Source organism: Pogoniulus pusillus, chromosome Z (assembly GCF_015220805.1).
Source record: "Pogoniulus pusillus isolate bPogPus1 chromosome Z, bPogPus1.pri, whole genome shotgun sequence".
NCBI lineage: Eukaryota > Metazoa > Chordata > Aves > Piciformes > Lybiidae > Pogoniulus > Pogoniulus pusillus.
The window spans coordinates 92883719-92909661 of NC_087309.1; the positions used below are offsets into that span (position 1 = coordinate 92883719).

Sequence of the window (25943 nt, forward strand, 5' to 3'; positions counted from 1 at the left end):
ACTCTTAAGGACGAAACCTCCCTCAGAAGGCATCCAGATTGTACCAGAAGAACAGGGAAGTTTTTTAAGTGCCTTTGGGGGTTCCCGCTTTGGATTTTGTCCCTGCTTGGACGCTAGTGCTTGCCTGTGAACTTCCCCACTCTCCCCTCGCCTTGGCTGCAGAGAGATCTTCAAAAGGATTGCTTCCCCGTTGACACCTTTGTAAGAACTTAACGATTCTTAACGATCCACCTACAGCTGCTGAAAAGGGAGTGAGAAAGAGAGACAGGCCGTGAGCAAGTCAGCCTGACTGTGAGTTAATTTGGCTCAGCTTAACTTTATTTGTAAGAAAACCGCTATTAATTAATAGCTAAAGCCTTTTCCAACTTCTGACTTCCAAAATAGTCAGATTATTGATGGTATCCCTGTAGGTAATTCTCATGCAACTGAATCTGCTAATTAAACTAAATTAATCTTTGTATATATAGTTTTGGGGGTGGGATTTTGGGAAAATAAAATAACTATTTTTGTGTAAATTCCTGACTCGGCCACACATTAATTCCTGCCTCCACAACAACTACTAACATTTATAGATTCCCCTACAGGAGAAAATTTGTCTTTGTTTTACAAATCATATTTTTTTTCTGCTGCCTCAGAAGTCTTTCTTAGTACCTAGCTTGTGTTACTTAAAAAAAAAAAAAGTTACTTCAACCCCACTGTGGTTACCCATTACTGTGTCTGAAAATAATCAATTTTCTAGTTTTATATTACAGTTAATGCTCTTCATAATTTTTACTTCTGCAACATTCTGGACTAATTAGAAGTAAAGGAATTGCTCATCTGCTGTTGTATAGATTAGAAATTTAGAAGTTGCAGTAAAATTCTAGCTATTGTGCAGACAAACTCTACTACTGCAATAGTAGCCAGACAAATACTGAATATAAGAAGGTATAAGTAACGCAGAACTATTTTTAGGTCACCTTTTTGGCTCAGATGGCACAGTTGTTGTCCTATTGCTCATCCTGTTTTGTTTCAGTGTTGCAAGGCTACACGTCTCCCAGTAAACAATGACAAATGTAAACCCATGTTTATACAATACCATTCCCTTAGCTTCCGTCTTGTGGATGGATTCCTCCTCAGCTTTTGCATTGATGGTTTTGGAGACGTGTTCTTTAACTTCAGCAAGACTTTTTTCCAGTCATTCATTCCTGTGCTCTAGTATTCCTTCTCTGTTCCTCAGTGGATCCCAAGGAAAGTGAGCAAGCAGTGTGGCAACTGCCTTCTTTCAGCTACAGTCAAGTATAGCAGGACAATCTTGTGACTACAGCACTGAAAACTGCACTAGACACTAATACACAGGATACACGTCGCTGCTTCCTTTGTCAACACCACCACTCTCCTGTCATGTATGTGACTTCCAGGCAGTTGTAGAAATGGCTCAATTCATTGTTAACTTGTTAAAGTATTTTGAAGCCTTACCAAAGAAAAACCCCAGAGACATTAAATTCAAGTACAGTATTTCTTGGTTGACAAACCAGTTTTCAGTGCAGTTTATCATCCACTGGTAACCATTATTTGTCTTAGATAACTATTATTTGAAGAGTTGAAAGCACCTCTCTTTACTTATTGCTAGCACTGGATCTTTGCTGGAATGTTAGATGTAAATGCTGGACTTCATTGAAGCCTGAACCATGTGGTTTTGCCATTACCATATGTTGCACCACAGTGAACTCTCAGTCTTCTCACTTGTGAGCAGTAGGAAAGGCATGGTCTTGATTCAGACTTCATGGCTTTACCCTCATCAGATACTTTTTTTTTTTTTTTCATCTAACTTCCATAGTTATGTCAGCTGTGGTTGACTGTAATGACCATAATTTTCTGTGATAACTTCAAGTTAGCCACTTTTGGTCTGGTAGCTCTGATGATAACAGCAGAAAGCTGAGGATGGGCTGCATCAGTTAAAGTACAGAGGACTGTGGTTATACTGGTAAAGGCACTGCATCTGTTATAGTATGCAGTAAATACATTAATACATAATGTCACAAACCACAGTAGGATCTAAAGGAGAAAAAAGGTGAAGTCATGTCTAGTATTGTCATGAGTGCAACACTTGGTGCCATGGTCTAGCCTTGAGCTCTGTGGTAAAGGGTTGGACTTGATGATCTGTGAGGTCTCTTCCAACCCTAATGATACTGTGATACTGTGATACTGTGATAATTTGATACCATAGACGTACCATCTTTATTTATTTATATTCCTATAGCATTGAAGGACTCATTAACATATGATTCTACTGATACAAATACTTTATAAAGACAGGAGAAATATCTAGTTCAAACTTCTAAACAGTCTGTCATCTCCTTATAGCAAAAAGACATTATGTAGAATCTAGGCACACCAGAGTGTAGTTTTGCTAGTCTTTGTAGTAAGTAATACCCTCAATAGAAATGGGGAAGAATTTGAAATAAAACTGTATGTTCAAATTTTGTGTTTCTTAAGTCAAAGTTGGTGCACAGTATTTCACCTGCAAGGGCTTATGGTGTTTATAGGGGAGTTCAGTCTTAGGAGTTAAGACTGAAGCAAGTAAGATATTTAGCCTTCTCTGCCTTCTTTGCATCCTCAGTGAGGCCACACTTTCCCTATTCTTCCTTTTACTACTGATATATTTGAAGAAGGTCTTCTTGTTCAGTTTTACTTCCTTTGCCAGTTTTACTTCCAAGAGGGTTTTGGCTTTCCTTGTCGCCCTCCTACGTACCCTGACAATGTCTCTAAGGCTGTCTCAGGTGACAAGCCTCTTCCTCCATGAATTGTGAACTTCTTTCTTTCATGATAGTATCTTCAGAAGCTCCTTGCTCATCCTTGCAGTTCTTCTGGCATGTCTACCTGATTTTAGGTCAAGGGAACACACCTACCTTGGGTTTGGAGGAAGTGGCATATAAAAATTGACCAACATTTTTGAACTCCTTTACCCTCTAAAGTCTTAGCCCATGGGATTCCTGCAGTTATATCTCTGAAGAATACAAAGCCCTGCAGAAGTTCAGGGTTGTAATCCTATTTATTTCCCTGCTTCTACCCTGTATAATACTAAACTCCACCATGTTACGATCACCATCACTAAGGCTGTTCCCACCCTGCAATAAAAGAGTGACTGAAGTTACCCATGAGTACCAAGGAGTGTATTCTAGAGGCTACCTCCACTTGACTGTGGAAGACCTCAGCAACATCTTCTGCTTGATTTGGTGGTCTATAGTAGACACCCACAACGGTTTCACCCCTCTTTCCATATCCCTTAATTCTCACCCACAAGCTTTGAACTTGTTCTCTTGGTTAGAACTCAACACATTTCAGTTGCTCTCGCACATAAAGAGAAACACCACCACTTTGTTTATCTTTCCTGACTAGTACATAGCCATCCATGACAACATTCCAGTCACAGGAGCTGTCCCACCATCACAGGATCACAGAATATTAGGTGTTGGGAGGGACCCAAGGAGGTCATCAAGTCCAACCCCTTTGCCAGAGCAGGACCACACAATCTAGCACAGATCACAGAGGAACACATCCAGATAGCCTTGAAAGTCTCCAGAGAAGTAGGCTCCACAGCTTCTCTGGAGAGCCTGTTCCAGTACTCTGTGATCCTTACAGTAAAGAAGTTTCCCTTCTGTTGAGGTGGAACCTCTTATGTTGCAACTTACACCCATTGCTCCTTGTCCTGTCAGTCCTCAGATGTTTATAAACATTTATCAAATCCCCTCTCATTCTTCTCTTCTGTCGTGGAGGGCCTGTAGGCCCGAAAATAGGCTTATTTATGCCTTGCCCTGCCTGGGCATGTTTTTCTGCCCAAACTAGAGGTAAACACATAACAAGCACAAAGGGACACAATAAGCCTGGTGCCACAAAGTCTGGCCTGCTCAGGGTCTGTGTTGTATAAGCTGTTTGTAAACATGTTGTGTAAACCCCCACACACTCAGCTTGCGCTTCCCTGGTGTAAGGCCCATGTGATCCCCATATTTGGGAAAGTCCAGGCAAGTAACATTTGCCTATTATGGTAAGGTTTGGCTGACTGCCAACCTGATTGGTCATTCTAGTGGCCAAAGAGCCATTAATCTTGGCCCACATTCAATAAATAGGGGTACACAGGTAAACAACATGCTCAGACCCTCATGCTTGGACTCCCTGCATAGCTCTGATTCATTTGCATCTCAGACTCCCCTTGCCTGCTTGCATACTTAGTTGCAGAGCTCACTTAAGCCTGCCTAAATATATGTGGAGCTCGTGGTCTCCAAAGCAGCTGTGCACACCTTGCATGCCCACTGCCTTACCATTGTCTGGTAAGAGCCATTGCTGCTGAGTTAACCAGGAAGCAGACTCTGAGTTTTCTGCATGTGATCAGCCTGCCAGCCACGTGAGAAATGTGCTGAGACATCATGGCATCCTACTCCTGCACCTGAGATCCTGCCTAAGAATCCCTGGACAAAGCATGCAGAAGAAGCCAGCAGCACAAAGGCAGAGATTGCATCTGTCGCTAGGAGAACCAGATCAGAGACCATCATTTCCCCACAAGCTGGGAAGAATCTCCTTTCCCCTCAAGCCAGGAGGATTCCAGCCTCAAAGTCCACGAGCAAAGCTAGTGGACGCTAGTAATAGGCTGCGACATAGCCCCGGAGGGTGATTATTGATTAATAAGAGTTGTAAGTAAATGCTTTAATGCCTCTATAACATCTGTTGTCTCTGCCATAGAGCAGAATCAGTTTCCAGCCCGCTCTGCTGAGCAAATAGCATATAGACCCCAAACAGTATTTGCCGTGGGGAAGATCCTCTCTCTGTTTATAGTTTGAATGTTTGCTAGCTATTTACAAGTTACTGTAGATATTTATCCTAGAATGTTTTAATAACTGTGTAGAATGCATTTTAATATTAATACACAGTGGTTGGGGGTGGTGAGAGTTCAGAATATTGAGTTTAATAAATATATATATTTTTATAGAATATTATCTCGCCCCAATTAATTTCTCCCCTCACCAAAATCAGCGTAGGTGGCAGAATACCCCTCTGCAACATCTTCTCCAGACTAAAATGTCCCAGGTGCCTCAGCCTCTCCTTGTAAAGCACACCCTTGTAGCTTTCTGCTGGACCCTCTCCAGCAGATCCTTGTCCCTCTCAAACTCAGGAGCCCAAAACTGAATGCAGTATTCTAGATGAGGTCTCACCAGGGCAGAGCAGAGGGGAAGGAGAACCTCTCTTGATCTGCCAGACACCCTCCTTCTTAATACACCCCAAGATCCCATTAGCCTTCCTGGCTACAGGGCACATTGCTGTCCCGTGGTTAACTTGTTATCCACCAGGACTCCCAGGTCCCTCTCCCCAGGGCTGCTCTCCAGCAGATCACCTCCCAACCTGTACTGGTGCAGATTCCTTCCCAGATGCAGGACTCTGCACTTGTACTTGTTCAATCTCACTTGGTTCCTCTGTTCCCATCTCTCCAGTCTGTCCAGGTCTTGCTGGATGGCCATACAGCCTTCAGCTCCACCATGTTTCAGTGACTGCAATTATATCATAGACCTGCAGCCTAACACAGATCTCCCAACTCATCCTGCTTATTCTCCATGTTCCATGCATTGGTATATAAGCATTTCAGTGAGGGAGTTCATCCATTAGTTCTTACTCCTGCCATTTGACAATTCCTGGCCACCTCCATGGCCACCAACATACCAGTGTGTGTGCCCTTGGCTTACCAATGTAAGACCTTGCCTTTGCTGCAGTGTTCACAGCATGCTTCAAGGCAACAGGTTAGAGACCCTTACTAACATCCCATCCTTCCAATCCTGGTGTGTTATCCTGACACTTGTCACAGAGCCACTCCCTTTTCAAGCCTAGTTTAAAGCTCTTTCAAGTAGCCCTGCAAATTCATGTGCCAGGATTTTTCTACCCCTTTGAGACAGATGTATCCCATCTGTTACTATCAGACCTAGTGCCATATAAAGTTTCCCAAGGTCAAAAAAACTAAAATTCTGTTGATGGCACCAACCTCTGAGCCACTTATTAATCATGTATCATTTCCTATTCTTTTCAGTGTTCCTGCTTGCAACTAAAGGTATTGATGAAAATATTGCCTGTGCCCTCGATCCCGCAAACACTTTCTCCAGTGCCTCAAAGTTCTTATTTGATCCCTTTTGGACTTCTGGTATCAACCTCATTACTTCCCACCTGCTCAACTAGCAAAGGATAGTAATCAGGTTGCCCAGAGCTCTGTCCTCACCTTGAGATATTGTTCTCTATCCTGAACAGAAGCAGCATATTTAGAATTAAAACATTTATGAAGAATGTCCTTGTTTTCAGATACATCAAAGTGTTTTCATACAGGACAGGCCAGTAGCTAAACAGACTGTCAAGGTGATGTCTGTCCAGTGTAAATGGCTGTAAATCTTACACTTCATGACTGCTGCTCACGAATCCAAGTTTTATATCACCATTGTAGATCTGATGCCACTGTGTAATCTAGTGTTTGTTGCTTTGGTGAACTGAAAAACTGTATATATTATGTGTTTGTTTTCAGACTTGCTTTTACTGACAACTACTTAATTAAGCACCATTTCCTGTCAAGCAAGCTCATTTTAAAAACTGTGATCTTTAAGGCTTTCTCTTGGCTTAGCAGTTGAAATTGCTCAGCCCATACATGCATTCTGGAAAATAGGAAAATTCAGGTAGATTTGTCCATCTGGTGATTGCTGGCAAACCCTTGATCTTAGAGTACTTGAAAGAAATCAAATTAATGAATGGTTGATTCTGTTATTACCTGTTTCCATTAAGTGGTGCAAATGACCAATACTTTCAACTTCTGCTTGCTTAAGTTGCTTACACTGTATATGTTGTAATTTGTGTCCAGAGTTTTCAACATGTGTGTCTAAATTGGAACTGTTCAGTGCTTCATTTCATGTGAACACACGTGAATACATATAAAACTTTTCTGAACAGCAAAAGAAACTGTGAAAGGAGAATTGTCTGCTTTTCAAATTCACCTGAAATAGCTGATAATCTGAATAGTCAGCATAAATTATGTTTTTTTCCCTTTTGTCTTCTGATGAGGGAGTGAGTATTTTTATAATGGAAGCCCAAAGTGGTCTTAAAATCAGGTTGCTTACCAAGCCAATATCCACTGCAATAACTCTGCAACACAGGAAGTGGAAAGAGGACTGACTGAGAAATCCATAACTCCAAACAGAATTAATTAGTGCCTTGATATTGAAAAATTTATACATTCCTGTCTTTTTTTCATTTCCTTTCTATTGTGTGTAACTTCCCTGAAAATTACAAAACCTTGAAGCAGTGATGCAGTTTATTATTGGCTTCAAAACAGGATAAAAAGAGTAGACATGATACTTTGAGATGTATTTAATGGCCACATGATAGTGTTATGATGATGGTTGGACTTTGGTCTTAAATGTTTTTTCCAACTGAAACAATTCTGTGATTCTGTGTTGGAAACCATAAAATGCAGTAATCAAATACAAGACTTTATGGACATTTATTCTGAAAAAAAACCACTTACTGCAGTTGAAATAATTATCATGGTGCTTTCATTTGGCCTAAATCATATTAATTAAAAAAATCTGCCACATTGTGTAGCACTGATCTAAGGAAAAAAAAAAAAGTGTGTGTATGAGCATGAATTCACTGAATTAATTCATTGAATTTGTGCTAGTAATTCTCATTTCAGTCAGGATATTCAAAACCAACTGTGCTAGTTTGAAGCAAGCTGGAATGTTTTGGTAGAAGAACTAGATAACGGGCAGTGAAATGAAAAACAGTTGTGTCTACTTCTCTCACAGTCACGCTGAGAACTCTGGGAAGAAGAAAGACTTCTCCATTTTGTTTTTCTCTCTTGCTTTTGCCTTGGACCTGGTCACATCTCATTAACCCTGCTCCTACTAACCTTGCTCCCTAACCTCTTGGCTGCACCTCTCTTCTTCCTGAGAACTGGGGTAAGGTTGAGAGGGCCGGGGGGAGGTGTTGGGGTGGTTTGAGAGCCCCTCCTGGGGACTCAGGTTTCTGGGAGGGGAGTTGTGCTTTCATATTGTTTATCCTTTGTATATTTCTGTATATAATTGTATATAACTGTATATATTGTAAATAGCTGCTTGTAAATTCTGCTAGCTGTAAATAAATTGCTTCATCTATATTCCCAGAGGCCGTCTGAGTTAGCTGGGGCAAATACAAAGTGTGGGAGGGGCGGGGTAACCCCCAAACCATCACATTTTTAATTGGCGCCCAACGTGGGGCCAAACTGCTGAGGAAGTCTTCGAGAAAGGTAACAAAATCATTGACATTCTGCTGCAAGCAGGTTTTGCCATTAAGAGAGACAAGGTCAAAGGACCTGCCAGAGAAATTCAGTTTCTGGGAGTGCGGTGGCAGGATGGTCGCCGTTACATTCCTCAGGATGTGATCAACAAAGTCTCTACCATGGCAGTTCCCACCAGTAAGAAGGACACACTTTCTTTCCTTGGTGTGGTGGGATTTTGGAGACTACACATTCCTGGTTTCAGTCAGATTGTCAAACCTCTGCATGATGTGACTCGTAAGAGAAACAATTTCGAGTGGGGACCTGAACAACAAGCAGCCTTTGATCAAATTAAGCAAGAAGTAGTCCATGCAGTGGGCTTAGGACCTGTGAGATCTGGTCCAGACATTAAAAACATTCTGTACACGGCTGCCAGTGACAATGGTCCAACTTGGAGTCTTTGGCAGAGAACTCCAAATGAGACACGTGGTCGTCCACTTGGTTTCTGGGGACGTTGTTACAGAGGTTCAGAGGCAAATTACACTGCAACTGAGAAAGAGATTCTAGCAGCCTATGAGGGAGTGAAAGCAGCTTCTGAAGTGATTGGAACTGAGTCACAGTTGCTTTTAGCTCCTAGACTGCCAGTTCTTAACTGGATGTTCAAAGGCAAAGGTTCATCACCATATCATGCCACAGATGCAACCTGGTCCAAATGGATGGCTTTGATAACCCAGCGAGCACGAATGGGTAATCTTGACCGACCTGGTCTGGTGGAGGTGATCACCAACTGGCCGGAAGGCACAGACTGTTCCAAACCTCCAGAGGAGAAAATAACTCGTGCTGAGGAAGCTCCTCCCTATGGTGATCTCTCTGATCAGGAGAAGAACTATGCTTTGTTCACAGATGGTTCCTGTCGTCTTGTTGGGAACAAGCGAAGATGGAAGTCAGCGGTTTGGAGTCCAACCAGGAGAGTTACCGAAACGAGAGATGGAGAAGGAGAATCCAGTCAGTTTGCTGAGGTAAAAGCTGTTCAACTTGCTCTTGATGTGGCTGAACGTGAAAGTTGGCCTATCCTTTACCTCTACACCGACTCGTGGATGGTAGCCAATGCTCTGTGGGGTTGGCTGAAGGACTGGAAGAAGCATGGTTGGCAGAGGAAAGGAAAGCCTATTTGGTGTGCTGATCTATGGCAGGACATTGATGCACGGCTGGAGAAAATTCCAGTGAAGGTGCGGCACGTACATGCACACATGCCTAAGAGCAGAGCCACTGAGGAACATCAACATAACCAGAAGGCATATCAAGCTGCTAAGATTGCTCAAGTTGATACCAACTCTGAACTTGACATTGACCTTGATTGGAAACACCGAGGTGAGCTGTTCTTAGCTCGGTGGGCCCATGACTCATCTGGACATCAAGGCAGAGATGGAACATACCGATGGGCTCGTGATAGGTCAATTGACTTGTCCATGGACGCTATCACCCAAGTCATCTATGACTGTGACATTTGTGCTGCTATTAAGCAGGCTAAGCGAATCAAGCCCTTATGGTATGGTGAGAGATGGTCAAAGTACAAGTATGGTGAAGCCTGGCAGATTGACTACATCACTTTACCTCGATCTCGTTCTGGCAAGCAGTATGTGCTAACTATGGTAGAAGCCAGCACTGGATGGTTGGAAACCTATCCAGTTCCACATGCTACTGCACGTAACACCATTGTTGGTTTGGAGAGACAAATCTTGTGGAGACATGGAACTCCAGAGAGAATTGAGTCAGACAATGGTACTCATTTCAAGAATAATCTTGTAAGAAACTGGGCCAAAGAGCATGGTATTGAATGGATCTATCACATACCCTACTATGCACCAGCTTCAGGGAAGATTGAACGCTACAATGGTTTGCTGAAAACCACCCTCAAGGCCATGGGGGGTGGAACTCTGAAAAACTGGGACAAACATTTAGCAGAAGCTACCTGGTTGGTAAATAGTAGAGGTTCAGTAAACAGAGCAGGACCTGCACAATCAGATTTGGTCCAAACAGTAGACGGTGATAAGTTCCTGTTGTACATGAGAAGAATCTGTTAGGGAAAACTGTTTGGGTATTTTCTCCTTCGGGCGAAGGGAAACCTGTCCGAGGGGTGGTTTCTGCTGAAGGTCCTGGTCATACCTACTGGGTAATGCAGGAGAATGGTGAAATCCATTGTATTCCACAGAGAAATTTAACCTTAGCTGAGAGAGTTTAAATTCAAGCTGTTAGGAGTTTTCTGTTCTAGGTAACATCGGCGCCCAACACTGAGAATCTACGATAGAATCTACAGTACGTGAGCACGAACCCAACATCACCTGAGAGTCCCTGTTCTGAGCTTTTGAATCACCTACATCTGATTGAAGTGTGAACTGAACTTGTATATATATTGTTTTAGTGTAAATATTGGTTTAGATTAGATTGGATAATTCTCAGCGATACTCTGAGCGAAGTAGACAGGGGTGGATTGTGCTAGTTTGAAGCAAGCTGGAATGTTTTGGTAGAAGAACTAGATAACGGGCAGTGAAATGAAAAACAGTTGTGTCTACTTCTCTCACAGTCACGCTGAGAACTCTGGGAAGAAGAAAGACTTCTCCATTTTGTTTTTCTCTCTTGCTTTTGCCTTGGACCTGGTCACATCTCATTAACCCTGCTCCTACTAACCTTGCTCCCTAACCTCTTGGCTGCACCTCTCTTCTTCCTGAGAACTGGGGTAAGGTTGAGAGGGCCGGGGGGAGGTGTTGGGGTGGTTTGAGAGCCCCTCCTGGGGACTCAGGTTTCTGGGAGGGGAGTTGTGCTTTCATATTGTTTATCCTTTGTATATTTCTGTATATAATTGTATATAACTGTATATATTGTAAATAGCTGCTTGTAAATTCTGCTAGCTGTAAATAAATTGCTTCATCTATATTCCCAGAGGCCGTCTGAGTTAGCTGGGGCAAATACAAAGTGTGGGAGGGGCGGGGTAACCCCCAAACCATCACACCAACTATGCTGCTTATGGTGCTACCATTTTAAAGTAACTGCATTGCTTTTATATAATTTCTGTGATTTGGAAAAAATCACACTTTATTAGCACTTTTGAGGATGTTGAGATGTTTAGGAGAGCACTGTAATATAAAATTAATCAGCATTATGTACTTGAAGTGGCATTCCAATCATATTTCTCTTAGTTGTTTGTAGAATTAGCATAATTTGTTTTCCTTCAAGATGCTGTGAAACATGAACATGCAAATAGTTTAACACTTCCTTCTTTTGCATAAATGCTATAAGGCATTTACTGATAGTCCATCATATTCCATCAAAAAAAGAGAGGGGTAACCTGACTGTTGAAATAGGCTCACTGTAAAGAAGGAAGAGAGTAGTGCATATGCACTGTGGTTGTGTTTGTCACAGCTTGCTCATGACACTATTTTGCTGCTGCAGACAGTGTCTTACATGTGACATAACACTACTGTTTTAAACAGTTTGGCTCTTAAAGCTGCTGTGCCACTCTGAAAAAGCATGAGTTATTGATAAAGGCTAGCATAATTTCCACCCAAAGTAAATTCTTTTTCTTTGTCACGATTCCCCATGGCCTTTGTGGAGGGATTGGAAGAGGACCTAGTGTTTCCATTCTCTGGTAACTTGTCATAAACAGCTGGTTTGTGCCACTTTGCCCGTGGTGTTGGTATTAATAATCTTACTTCTATTTTTACATTCCTGCTGTAAGCAAGCAGAGCTCAAGTTCTGTCAGTGAATCAACATACCACCACAGCCAGACTGACATGCTGGACCAAAGGGTGTCTGCCTTTCTCTTTGTGCTCTTGCTGTTGTAGGGTGTAATTTATTTAGATATTTATTTGTCTGCAGAGAAGTCTGTGTAATACCACTTCCCTCCTTCTCTCCTTCACAAGAAAGAGACTAAAGAAGAACTCTCTGTTTTTCTGAGGAGATAGGGTTATGGCAGACTATCTCCTGCCTAGTTCTCAGAAGGCTTGATGCACTTCTCAAGTGCACAGCCTTAAGCTGCATTGTCTGTCTTTGTCCCTTCTGTCACTTAGTGGAATTTGGAGAAGCAAAGCAACTAATAGCTCTGATTTGACTCATCTGATGAGGAGAGGAAGGCTTCGAGTTAATTCTGGTGAACTATCAAAGTAGTGTTGGAAAACGGGGAGAGGGAGGAGTAAAGCTAGACAGTTAACTGTTGAGGACCGGAGAGAAGCAGGAAATGTAGCAAATTTATAAGAGACTCGACTCATTAAAGATAACACTGACAGCTGTTGGGGATAGAAGATTCAATAGGTAAGAACTAATTTTAAAGATCTAGGTATGTGTGAGGGAGCAGATGGATTTCTTGGAACAATGTGTCATAGAAATGTAGAATTAATTAGTTGGTGACTTTAACAAAATTCATCAGATGGATCAGTAAGTAAGCAGAAAGCACATTCATTTTTTGAGGGCTTCCAATAAGTTCATTTATTTTACAGTCTTTATGTGCTTATTAATGGAATTTGTATTTTGGAAGCTAGGTTCAGAGATTTTTTTCTGGACTTTCTGGAAAGAATAAAGCAGCTACAGTGGTGCAGAGTGGAGAGGAAGTAAATTAATGAGAGAAATACAGAAAGAGTGAAACCTCTGTAAATGATAATGTGGTACAGCAAGAGATGTCTTTATACTGCAAAGTAACTGACACAGGTGCAATAACAACTAGATTGGGGTTAAACATTTCATATATGTAATGTCTTTTTTTTTAAAATAAATTTCTGAAGATTTCTTTGAATAAAAAACAAACAGAAAACCAAGTCATCAGAATGTATTAGTAAAGTAAATTATAGTTCTAGATGCATAATAGATGCTGCATTTCTTTACCTGGCTCATTTTAGCCTCCTTTCCTCCCCACTGCAAAAAAAAAAAATTGCATTTGTGATGCTGATAAAGGCACTGTCATTTCAAAGCAACAGGTGCCTATTGGCTTTGGCCTGTTGTGAACATGCATGTGCATAGGCAAACACAACACAAATTAGAAAATGTATGTTTTCTCCATCCAGGTTTAAAGAAATGATTTTGCATGTGCGTGTTATGTTGAATCATAGATAAGGTAATAAAAAATATTGGAGGAAAATATAATTGAAGGGCTCAGAACAGCAGAGAATTATACTAAAGTGATTAAGTACTATATTTGTGATTATTTTTAAGCCCTACAGAAAATCTTATGAAACTTTATTTTTGTATGTTAAATACTAAACTAATCTTATTTCTCTTTAACAGTTTCTGTAGCCTTGAGACAATTCTTAAGAACAGAATAAGCTGCATTTCATTACTAGCATTTTGGAGGCTAAAAGTTGCTTTGGTAATCCCCTTCATTTATACACTAGAAGTGGGAAATATTCAGAGTTTCAATACCTGCATTTAAAAAAGTCAGAACTTTTGAATTATGCTGCTCATTAGTTATTTTCATGCATTGACAGTTCATCAGCATGCAATTACTGACTTTTCCTATTACCTGGGACAAAAATAGCTGCAGCACGTTCACTATATTTAGAAGGGATGAGTCATCTGATGCCTGCCATACTTGTACAGCAAAGGAGAACTGTCCAGTAAAAACTCTACAAGATGCAGTGGTAACATCTTGGGGGTTTGTTTTATTGTTTTCAGGGTGCTGGGTGCACTGCACTGGTGGTAGCTGTGGTGGCAAGGAAGTTAGAACTTACCAAAGCTGAAAAACATGTGCATAATTTCATGATGGACACCCAGCTAACTAAAAGAGTAAGTCACACTTTATATTCACAACTGAAAGGAAATGTGTGCTAATTTATTTCTGCAACTGTTTTAAATAGTCTCCTGCTACGTTTTCCTACTGAGCTTTTTCACAAGTGTGATTTTATAAGGAGAAGGGATCAAATGTGTTGAGCTTTTTTTGAACTGAGGGCAGCTGTGAGTTCTCAGCACATTTTCAGGATTTGGATATTTTTCTACAGAGAATCCTTGCAGCTGGAAGATAATTACTGTAATCAACAGCTAAATGATGTGAAACTAAAGAATATTATTAAACTAAAAACCTTGCTTGAAACAAATGACAGGAATATATATATACATATATATATTTGTAGCTAAAGTAGATGAAATGGCTGATATTTACAATATGAAAGACATTCTTAAGAAAAAGACATTCATAGTCTGTGAGTGAAACAGTCTTTCTGGTTGCTTTGGGTACTCAACATAAGGTTCACCTAGCAGCACACAGTACTGAAGTGCCTTCAAAAATGTTTGTAGATAATAATTTTGTAGATGATGATTTGAAAAAAAAACCCCAAGAATTCATTACAATTTCTAAAAGTATTTTCATTTTTCCCATGTGAAGTACAATTTAAATGATATCTTTGAAAGTAAACAAATGCAGCTAACAAGGCAATGAAAATTCTTTATTGAAATAAAATGGATTAGTGTTGAAAAAAAAATAAAATTAATAAGCATTACACAGACCTCTGAACTTGTTTAATCTTTGGTATTGGGAAAAGCCAGTATGGAGAGGACGATCCTTACATTCCCAAGAGGAGCTCAGCAGAGCTTGTCCATACTGATGGGTGCTGAAGTATGTTGATGTCTCACTTGGAAACCACGGCTCAGCTCCAGGCAGGAAAGACGTTGATTTGCCCAGCATAGCTCCAAGCAGCAGTGTGGTGCTGCGCTGACACAGTTTCTCTGCTGTGAAGAGCTTTGTGGTGTCTCTACAACTGTGTGTTTCCAGAATATGTCAGCACATCACTCTGCACTGACTGTCTCATTTCTGTGCTTGTCACATTAACAACACAGGTCTCCCCTAAACAGTCACATTGGGGAAGGATGAATGGGAAGGCAATTCTTGTGTTGTGTCTGACTTGAGGTGTCTATCTGAGCATGTTGGTTCACATTCCTGTTGTTGACAGTTAAGATCTAATTGATACTAGACCACAACAACAATTTGTCCCATCTTAACACAGGCACTTTTCTAGTGTAATCTGAGAACTGAAAATATCTTTCAAGAAGAAAGAATGTTTTGCAAAGATCAGCCAGATTTTGATTCTAGCGTGCATGTGTACCTGTAAAAGTTTATTTTATTCAGCTGTTCTTCATATAAATGGAAATATGGATCTAATACTGTATACAAGTGGTGCTTTGGTAGCTTCAAACTCATGAAACTCGAAGCACATGAAAAGCAAACCAAGCAAACAAGTATGTTGGTTAGAGTTATACTAGAAGAGTTTTTCTCACAGCCTGAAGTTAGCCATACCTTATGGAAACATAAGGCCTAGGTAGAAATTGTCAGGAAGTCTCTAAAAATGTGATTATGCTTCCACTGAAGTCATGACCACTGAGGTCACTTCTGCAGGTACAAGGTGGGGAACTCCTGCTGGGAAAAGCTACTGCATGCCATTCCTTCAGTGCCTTTATCTAATTGTTGACTTAGCTGCTGCAGTGACTGGCAGGATAAAAAGTCACAGAGAGACAAAAAAAAAGATGAAATGTGAGAACAGTTTCCTTTTTAAGTAACCTAGTCTTTGTGTCATTAATCACATTGCATTGAAATTCTTTGCAGTTATGAAATGGAATAGTGGCCACATCAATTGTCAATATGATTTTTCACCTCCTTGGAGAATGGTTAAACAGAAACAAGAATAAATTTTAAAAAAAAAGTTTCAACAGCTCTAGAAATTTTAAAAGCTGTTAAATCACTAAGAGAATTAAGAGGTACTAACTGTAGAATAAGAAAGAGAGAAATGTTATTAAAAGAGGGAAATTTCATTAAATGCATATAGTTAGTTACAATATCAATCATGCATTATTATTTCCTCACTGTTATTTGTATATCCATAAACAGCAAATGGTGCTTTCTCTTCAAAGAGGGATAAACTATTCCTCAATTCAATTGTTCTCAATATTGAGTTCATATACAACATAGAAATTTCTCATCACTCCTCTTGGTCCAGTTATGGTTTTCTGCCCTCAGTGCTACAGCTTCTTGATGTACCTACATCCCACAGGCAGAGTCTTAAGTGCTTAAGTTACTAATGGAAAAGAAAAAAAAGTGCCATAATGATACTTTTGTCATCCTGGTATTGTTTTGTTTTTTTTTTTTTATTAAACAGGTTAAAAATGCAGCGGCCAATGTACTCAGGGAAACATGGTTAATTTATAAAAATACAAAGCTGGTTAAAAAGATAGACCATGCAAAAGTAAGGAAACACCAGCGCAAATTCTTGCAAGCTATTCATCAGTAAGTACCATTTTGCTTTGTGTTTTCTCTCCAATTGTTTTCTTTCTTAGTTTCCTTCTCTCTGAGAGTTGCTTTTAGTCTGCATGTCTCCCACCCTAGCCCCTCCTTTCTTTGCATCCTCCATTTCCCCTCCAAATCTCTCTCTCCCCCTTGATAGAACATTGCTACTGAGGTTGATATTTTTTCCTGAAGAGTAAGATAAAGATACATTTTTATTGTGTTAATTATTTAAAAAATACTAAAAAGTTGCTGGCTGTGCATGTCCAATGCAGGATAGATCAAACTTGCTTGTTCTTTCACTTTATACTAATGCTTTTTTAATTATGTAAGACTTCTTTTTGTGTTTTACTACCAATAGTATCCTTTGTTGTTACTTATTCGCTTACAAGTAAGATGTGAACCACAACCAACAGAACAAATTTTTTAAAGTTGTATTTGTAGTAGATGTTATAATAATTGAAAGTCAGAATAATGTGGTAGGGTGTGTGAGTATCTATGTAGTGTTTAAGGAAAGCAATGTACATCAAGCATCTCTGTATAGCTCAGCAGCAATTACTTTCTTCTCTCCACCATATATGCTCAATGTATAAAGTCAAATGTTGGTATGTCCTCTATGATCCCTGATATCCATCCTAGGAAATGTGTGCCAACAGTCATCATGTGAACTTTGAGCACCATTGACATAATTCAGATGAGTTCTTCCCCTCTACCAAAATCTCGAGAGGTTGAAAAATAGCCTGAAATCTGAACAACTGAACAACAGCCTGGAAACTGAAATCAGTAGTAGGGGTAATATGAAGTACACTATTGCCACACTGTAAATATTTATTTAAAATGTCATAAAGCACATTAAAACCATCAAAACTGCGCAATGATTCAGTTACTGTTCCCTGGACTAAAGGGAGAGGAAAAGAGATCTTTGTGCACAGGAACATCAGGTTCTTAAAGAACAGTCAGGAATTATGCCACTATTTGTCTGCTCTACTGTATGTCACAGCCAGCCCAAGGCAGCCATTTCTACAGCCTATGTGATTAGTTTCCATGAGATACTATGGAGATGTAAATAAATTGACTGAGTTAAATATCAGACATGATATTGGCAACTTTCTGTTGTGGGTCTATGTCTGTGCTAACCTATGAGGACATGTGAGGGATCCATCATGAGAAGAACACCTATGTATCACACTGCAGGAAAGAAAGACCAGGTTATCATATTCCCTGCTCATAAATTCAGGCAAACTCTTTCTGTTTCACAGAAATGTTTTAAGGCAATGGGTAGTTAAATTTAAAGGTCTGAAGGATTCTGTAAACCTGATTGCTACCTTACATTTAGCTGATTTTCAGGATTAAATGTCACCGTGCTATTTCAGAAATGAAGGAATAAAGAGATGACAAAATTCAAAGCATTTTTATGTATATGCGAAAAGTGTATTTTCCCAGTTTGGTCATCATAGCTTAAAGGCTTAGGAGGTGGAGATGAGTGGCAGAGGTTCTGCAATAGAGTATGGCGTGGCATGTAAATCCTTTTCTAAACTTGAATACTTGATTGCAGAAGTTAATTGACAACATTTTAACTTTGCTATTTGTATGTGTGTGTATGTGTGTGCACATACAAAGAACAGCAGGCTCAATCCACAGATTTACTTTACATTTCAAGCTGGAAGAGCTTAACAGGAATGAAGTGTTGTTCTGCACCTGCCTCATAATTTCATTGGTATTGTGAAAAAAGTGGCAGCAGCAGTATTTTTCCTGACTGTGCCAACCAAATGTTGAACAACTATGTTAATAATGCATTTCACACTGTCCTTTAATGCTTGGCATTCTAATTCCAAAACCTTTGTCTTTAAGCAAGAAAGATGAAATTTCTCAATAGACGGAATGTACCATTGATGAAAACATTATTCCAGCAGTATGCTTTTTTCCAACTGTAGTACTGTAAATAAGTGCAAATTATTTTTTATCCATTTGCATCACTGAACTTTTCTCAAGTGACTCGTGGTTGTATCTCATAGACTCTTTCCAGTCATTTTACTGAAGAAATAAAAGTAAAGTTTCAGGGCCAATGTCATTAAAAAAAAAACAAAAAACCAAAAACCACAAACAAATAACCCCCCAACAACTATTAAAAAAAAACCCAAACAACACCAAACCAAAACAAAAACAGAGCCAGTCATGGTAACAGTCTCAAACTCACAATCAGAACTCTAAAAATGCCTTTATTTGTTTTGAGTCTTTGTTGCTTCTTGCACACACTAAATAGGATGAAGGTGAAGTCATCACTCTAAAAGATACTACTGAAAGGCATTTATTGTATTGTGTGAATAAAAAATAAACTACAGTTAAGGGAAAGGTTTAAAACCATTGCATGTTCCCTCATCATGACTACAAGCTAAACTCCAGCTCCTGCAAGATCTAGCAACTCCCTAGGAAGTCCCACCTGCTGGATTGATCCCACTGTGCTCATTTAGTTGTTTTAGTATATTTTACAGTTTGTTTTCTTTGTTTTGTCTTTTTACTTCAACAAAATGAAAATAGAGCTCGGAAGTAAGTTCTACAAACAGTTCATTTCTAAATCTGCAGAATTTAGCACTGTCTGCATGCAAAAAATAGTCTTTATTTGTGAACTTTAGTGGTCTGATTGCTGCCATGGAAACACGATCTGAAATCATGATCTTTTGCTGTGATAAGTGGAGTTCATAAAATAAAGATGTTTCATGTTTTTCTCTTAAGGAATTTAGGAACAAAAGCATGAAAATTTCTTTAAATCTGGCTGCTGCAGCTAAAGACTTGCCATTACCTAGAGACACATTTTTACAGTCTATGATAGTGGGTTGCTTACCCGGAGGGATTATCATGTTGGTGTCAGCTGGTACTTGGATTGCTACAATAAGAATGGATTTCTTGTAATTTTAAGATACTAATGGACAAGCAGATGAGCCAAAGAATCTTTAGAAAAGTAGAGAACACATATTTTACAAATTATTGGAAAGATAGTGCCACACAACACTAGGGTTATCATTTTCCAGGCAAACCATTACATGTGTACCCTCTGTTTTTATACTGTAATGATGTAACTCCATACCTTGGAGACTTCTCCACAGTTTTTGCTTTAGACTAGCTCCAGGTCATAGCCACTGAAATCACCATTCCTACATTTTGCATTTATTTTGTGTTCTGTAGGGAGCCTCTAGGGATATAATAGCGTATGGCATTCAAGTAACAAGCCTCTGGAACATCAGACTTGATATGAAATTAAATGCTTGGTAACTAAAGATATGAGCAGAAACTTCCTGATTTTGAAATATCTCCTAGAAGATTTTCTTTAAACTTCCTTTATAAGTGAAGGAGAAATAGGTAAATTAAGCATTTGGAACCCACCTACTACAAAATGATGGCAGACCAGCTTGCTAGTTTGGTTGGCCCTTGACACAGTAGTTGACTGCATTGTGTCTTATTGCACATCGTCTATAAATTGATACATTGTTTTTCAAACATGGTATTTCCTGCTTACAGCAGCCTCCAGAAGAGTCATTGAAAGTCCAAGATTTTCTCTTGGAAAAGGATTCATACTTGTGGGAGAAATTGCTTATTTGTCAAAATTGCATTTACAAACCACTGCTCTAGCAGTTAATCTGAAAAACGTGAATTTTGTTTAGTTGAACACATATGGGAAGTCATATATGTGTGTGTGTGTGTGTGTATATATATATATACCTTTCAAAGGAAGTGCATAACTATTAATAATGGAGATAGGTAGACACTAAATCAAAAAATACACATTTGCTGCTGTTACAGTTTTTCAGTGCTGTAGTTTAAATAGCACATTAAAAGGGAACGTCTAATACAAGTTTAAAATGTACGCAGATTTAGAGTCACCAATTATGCGAGAAAATAAAATGTACTGGCAAGTATGTTGGTCATTTAGCTGCTGGTCAGATGGAAGTTCTGTTCCAAGTCACGAAAAACTCACTTATCACTGTAATTCCATCAGGTTCAAACACCTGCTAACCCAATCCATTTCTGACAGAACGGAGCTAATACCTGTATCTAGTCATGTAGGCATGGGAAGATTCTCGACAGAAATGACAAAAAGACATTGTTCTATGTTTCTTCCTATATCTACTTGTCATGATACTGAGGCTTTGGGAATGTTTTGGCTTTCTTTCATGTAGTTTGGATAAATTGTTATCTCCCTTTCTGAAATCAACTTTGACCATGGCAAATGGTATTCTCAAGGACATCACATTTCCTTGCTCTTTCCTTTTTTTGCAATGTTGAAGAAGCATGCTTCTCATTGTAGCAAGCACATGACAAATCCCAACTTTACACAAAGTACTCAAGGCATTGTCCATTCAGTTTTTGCTCTTGTAATTTTGTGCATGCTTTTAGAAATCCTAATATGAACACATACACACACACACACAAATCTGATTTAAAATTCCACTTTTTAGATTAAGAAGTGTAAAAATGGAACAAAGGAAACTGAATGATCAAGCCAACACTTTGGTGGATCTGGCAAAGGTTAGTAAGCAATTACTGTTCTTTCAACATTCAGCCTTTCAAAATGAAGAGTTTGTAAGTACAAATGTTATGTATTATACATGTGACTATTGTAAACAATTTTGTATATGTATGCTTTGTGGTAACCAAATGAAGCATCTCTGTTACGGCTCTGACCAATGTTTGAATGCACCAGGGGAGTTGTTTGTTTCTGTCATACTTTTGACATTCAAAAGATTTCAAAATTGAGAGGCTGACCGTTAGAGCTCCTAAAGTGACTTCAGTGGTCATGACAAATACTGTGAATTGTGAGCGGGCCATAGTAGTGTAGTGCTGTGTTGTCAAGAGATTTACTGCCTGGTGATGGCGACTGTCCTGTGAGGGATCATAGTATACAGGCTGTCACACAGACTAAAGGTTCTTTCTTTCTGTTCCTATTGTCTTGGGCAGCAGTGGTTTTGGAAAGTAAATTCAGATCTACATTTGTTTAAAGTTTTTGTAGTGAGTAATAGCTACTCATGTATTATAAGGATTTATTAATGTTTCTTGACTCATTTGAGGGGAGGTTGGTTTCTGATTGCTTCGCTATTGTTGCTGAGATTTTCCATTAATATAAAATAGTCACTAGAGTGTAGGATATTATTCCAGGCTTCACATTGGACCTCAACATTTAAAAGTTACTTTGATCTTGATTTGAATCTACATTAGGGGCATTGATGGGTTTCTTCTACACCTTTTCAGTGTTCATTGCCATTTTGCTTTAGAGAACTGCCTGGCACCTTCAGATGCTGAAAATACATTTCAGTTGAATGTTTCTGACACATAATAAGGGATTTCAGATACTATTTAATGTGGACTACTTTGCTTTCAGGGATTATGATGTCATCTTGAAACAGAGAGCAGAGAAATGGGTTTATCAACAGTCATCTGATACTGAAGTGCTTTACACCTTGAGCAAGCTGTTCAATTAAAGTTCATTCCTTTTGGGTGGTTAATAAACATCAACCAGTTTGTTGAGTGGTAATGGAATTGCATCCCATTTTGACTCTAGGTTAAGTCTAATCTGAAGTCTCAGTCTACCAAAGGGAGTAATTCAGTCATTATTTTTAACCAGCCTTTATGAAATAACACATTTTAGATTACATATTTACTGACACTATGGCATTTAAAAATTGTTTTTACATACTTGCTGTAATCAAATACTGTTTTGTAGAGGGCAGATAGATTGGGGCATGCATATAATTGGGTTTTCACACCTTGTAGTACATTTCAAAAACAATCCAACTACTCTAACCACAGCCAGTTCAAGCAAACCTGATCAGTTCAAGTAGAAAGTAAATAAACAATGTTTGTGTTCTCCTTAAAAGAATGAGAGTGTTTGAAACCAGAATAAATATATAAGTCAAGAATGGATCATAACTTTGGAGTCTTTGGTCTTCTGGTGGCTTACATAACTCGCTGTTCACAGAGGTTAGCATGTTTTTTTTCCTAAGCACCTCATCTTCCAAAAAATGTGATATTTTGTCTAATTCATTTAGACCTTGCCTCGAAAGTGCTACACAAAACATATTACATTTCTGCTCAACTAGTTTAATAGAAAATTATTCTGAATCTACTAGGAAAATTATTTCATAATACTACATATTATTGTGGGGTTTTTTTGTTTGTTTGTTTGTTTGTTTTTAAGTGCAAAAGCACTTATAAACCTTTGTAGAGTTTTGCAACTTGTTACAGTGTTTGTAAGGTCACTTAACCTTTGTTTATGTCTTTCTTCTTGCAGACTCAAAACATCATGTATGACATGATTTCTGACTTAAATGAAAGAAGTGAAGATTTTGAGAAGAGAATTGTTACTCTGGAAACTAAGCTGGAAACTTTAATTGGTAGCATTCAGGCTCTCCCTGGACTGATTAGCCAGACAATCAGCCAGCAACAGAGGGATTTTCTCGAGGCTCAGATACAAAATTATGATAAGCATGTTGCCTACAGTGCTGAACGATCACGATCTTTGTCAAGAAGAAGGAGATCATCCTCCACAGCACCACCAACTTCATCAGAGAGTGGCTAGAACAGAATAATTTAACCTCAAATACTTTTTTGCCATCATATGGTCAATATTTTAGCTTTTATTGTAAAGCCCTATGGTTCTAACCAGTGTTATCTGGGTTCTGATATCAGAATCCTGGAAACCTGAACATATTTTAGGCCAAAATGAGTGAAAACTCTTTTTTTTTTCCCCCTCCTACTCTCAGATGCACAATGAATACACCTATTATTCCTGTAATTCCACTAACCTAAAAAAAACTTCACTACTACAGTATATAACGTAATTAAAAAGTTAACTTCTGCATATAGTTGCTTGGTTACTTGGACTTAAGAACTTGAAAAAAGCTCAAAATCAAAAGGCCTGATTATAATTTTTTAAGAAACAAACAGTGAAGCTTAATAATTATATATTAGTATGAAAACTTATTCTCCAAGCTTCACTTTGCAGTGGAGGAGGGGAAAAAAATCCGTATTTATGTAACAGTGTGCAGTATATGTATAGTCATTTTAAAAGGTCACTGACAGCTTCGATTTCTGAAGTGATTAATTAAAAATACTGTTTATCCTAGAAAATACGTTACTGAGTACGATGTGGGTTTTTAAAATCTTCTTAAGGCATTTGTTTAACATGCATTTGTACACAAACACACATATAGATACTATATATACATATATACTTATGTATATAAAATTATTTATGCAATTCCCATGGCAAAGATCTTTTAAACTGACTATTTGTGAAGGTACTGGCATGCAAAAAGCACAGGTAAAGTTCAGCTCTTTTATTCAGAGGGTCATAATTATGCCAGGTGATTATGCCTAGACAGAAGTGTTGCTTTCAAGCTAGAAGTGCCCCATTGATGTTATTAAGGTTTTGAAAGTGTTAGATTGCTACTTTCTTCACTCCCATGTTTGTAGTTAATGACTGACACAGAGAGTTATCATATACACAACTGTGTGGTAGCAGCAGAGTGTTTGTATGCATTACATCTGGATAATTCCCATAGTTTCTGCAAGACACTTGTAGCAGTATTTCCAAAAACTCTTGTAAAATAACCTGCTGTAGACTGGAGTTATTACAGTGAGGTATCTGTGGTACTTTATTTTCCTGCAAAAAATAATAGGATCTTCTGCTGTCTGTGTACAGATTTGTGAAAATACTCTGCCTGACTTTTCCCTTGATTTATGTTCAAGAGCAGCAAAAGCAGGTAAGCTTAAATGCTCAACACATTCAACTTGCACTTATAATCCCTGATTATAAATGTGAAATTATTTATTAAGTATTTTATAGTACTTGCTATTTATGAAATATACTATTCCCCTCCCCACCCCAATTTACAGACAAGGGTGACACTGTAGCTGAATATATCAAGTAGGCATGGCTGTATGCAAGGAATATTACATCTGCCTAGAAGTATTTCATGTGCAAGTTGAAGGAAAAATGAATTGCTTTGTAAGATGTTGTGAATTCTAGTCAGTAGTGACAAGCAGGGAAAATAATAATGCAGAAAATTAGGGCAGAGCTGTGCTGGACAAAACAGAAGAGCTATTCTCCCCAGCACCCAAAAGTCCCAAGCCAAATAATCTGAAAAACAGCAGACACTTCAGACCTATTTAAAGGTCTTTTTTTTTTTTTTTTTTTTCCCCAGGGGTACAAATTATATAACTGATGAATGTAAGTTACATCCAGAGGCATGGCCTTTTTGTGAAGAGTTTATCAAGACTTTTTGTATCCTTAAGAAAGATTATGACTTTACAGTACTTTTCCTTGTAGATGAGCAGGACAGGTGCATGCCTTTGGAGTGCCTTGTTTATAGACTGTTGTATTTTGTGACTGGAAATAATAAGCAATATGCACATTATTTACAGTTCTGCTTTTGTTTTTATGAATTTCACTTCCAAATGAAAATGGGGATAATACATAGTGTTAATACTATGCTAGCTCAGTCCTGAACTAGATAGATTTTTGAGTCATCATAAGGCCACCTGCTTTATAATGTTGGTGGCATTAGAAGTATTGATTAATACTGTTGTAATTTAATAGTCAAGTTTCAGAAATAATTTGTAGATTATTGTTTACCTGTTCTCCCATTTTTTGTGTTTCATTTAGAGTATTTTTCCTGTAATTGAATGCGAAATACATTTGAATACATTCCTTTTTGTCCTGTGAGCTTGATTTAGTTCCTTTACTGTTTACATCTCTTTTATATTTGTAAAACATAAGTTTTCTGCTCTGGATAATACCACTGGGGTTTTTGAGATCTGTGACTCCACACTGAAAATTCTTGCCAATCTGCCAGAGTTAAGTTGAAACTAAGTTCTTGATATAAATAGATCTGCTGTTGTATTCCAATATGAAAGACCACCTCTCATCTTTGACCTCTCAATTTATTTTACACAGTAGAACTTAGTAGCCTGAATGTATAAAATTCCTGCATCAGCTCAATGCAAGTGGGCCTCTCAGATAGAGGTAGTAGGATTATCTTAATAATCTGCTGAAGTCTTTGGGATCTTTTCTTTGTTTTTAAAGCAAACAAATGATAACACCATAGAATATTCCAGTACAACTTTTTACTTTACTCTAAAGGTCACTACAATATTTGCATTTTTGGTACTGATGATTCTCATAATGCCCAGTTTTGAAAAGCACTTAAGCACTACATGTGAATCTAGACAATGAAAAGACAGACATAAATGTACATTCAGGAGAGCACAAAACAATATGGGTTTGATTTCCTTGATCCTAATGCAAAACTTTCAATCTTTCATTGCTTGGATTTCATAGTACCATGAATTCTTTGACTGACTTTTTATTTCCAGAACATTTGCTCTCTCTTAAACTCCCTCACCATGTGTAGCACATAAGCACACCAAAGGGAA

General features: G+C 38.6%; 1 protein-coding gene across 3 annotated transcripts in view; it reads left to right on the top strand.

Annotated features, from left to right (window-relative positions):
* The window catches only part of KCNN2 (potassium calcium-activated channel subfamily N member 2), a 107645-nt gene extending 82427 nt beyond the window's left edge, over positions 1-25218 (top strand). The window contains exons 5-9 of one of the 3 annotated variants that reach the window (XR_010309099.1): positions 13919-14029; positions 16390-16517; positions 20969-21038; positions 22798-24271; positions 24713-25218. Coding sequence is in view for 2 of the 3 variants with exons in the window: in XM_064176585.1 (XP_064032655.1) it covers positions 13919-14029; positions 16390-16517; positions 20969-21038; positions 22798-23085 (597 nt within the window). In the remaining variant the exon portion in view is untranslated. Of the gene's footprint in view, positions 1-13918; positions 14030-16389; positions 16518-20968; positions 21039-22797 lie in introns of all 3 variants that reach the window. The other 2 variants (XM_064176585.1, XM_064176586.1) reach the window with 2 other exon arrangements.
* The last annotated feature ends 725 nt before the right edge of the window (positions 25219-25943 follow it).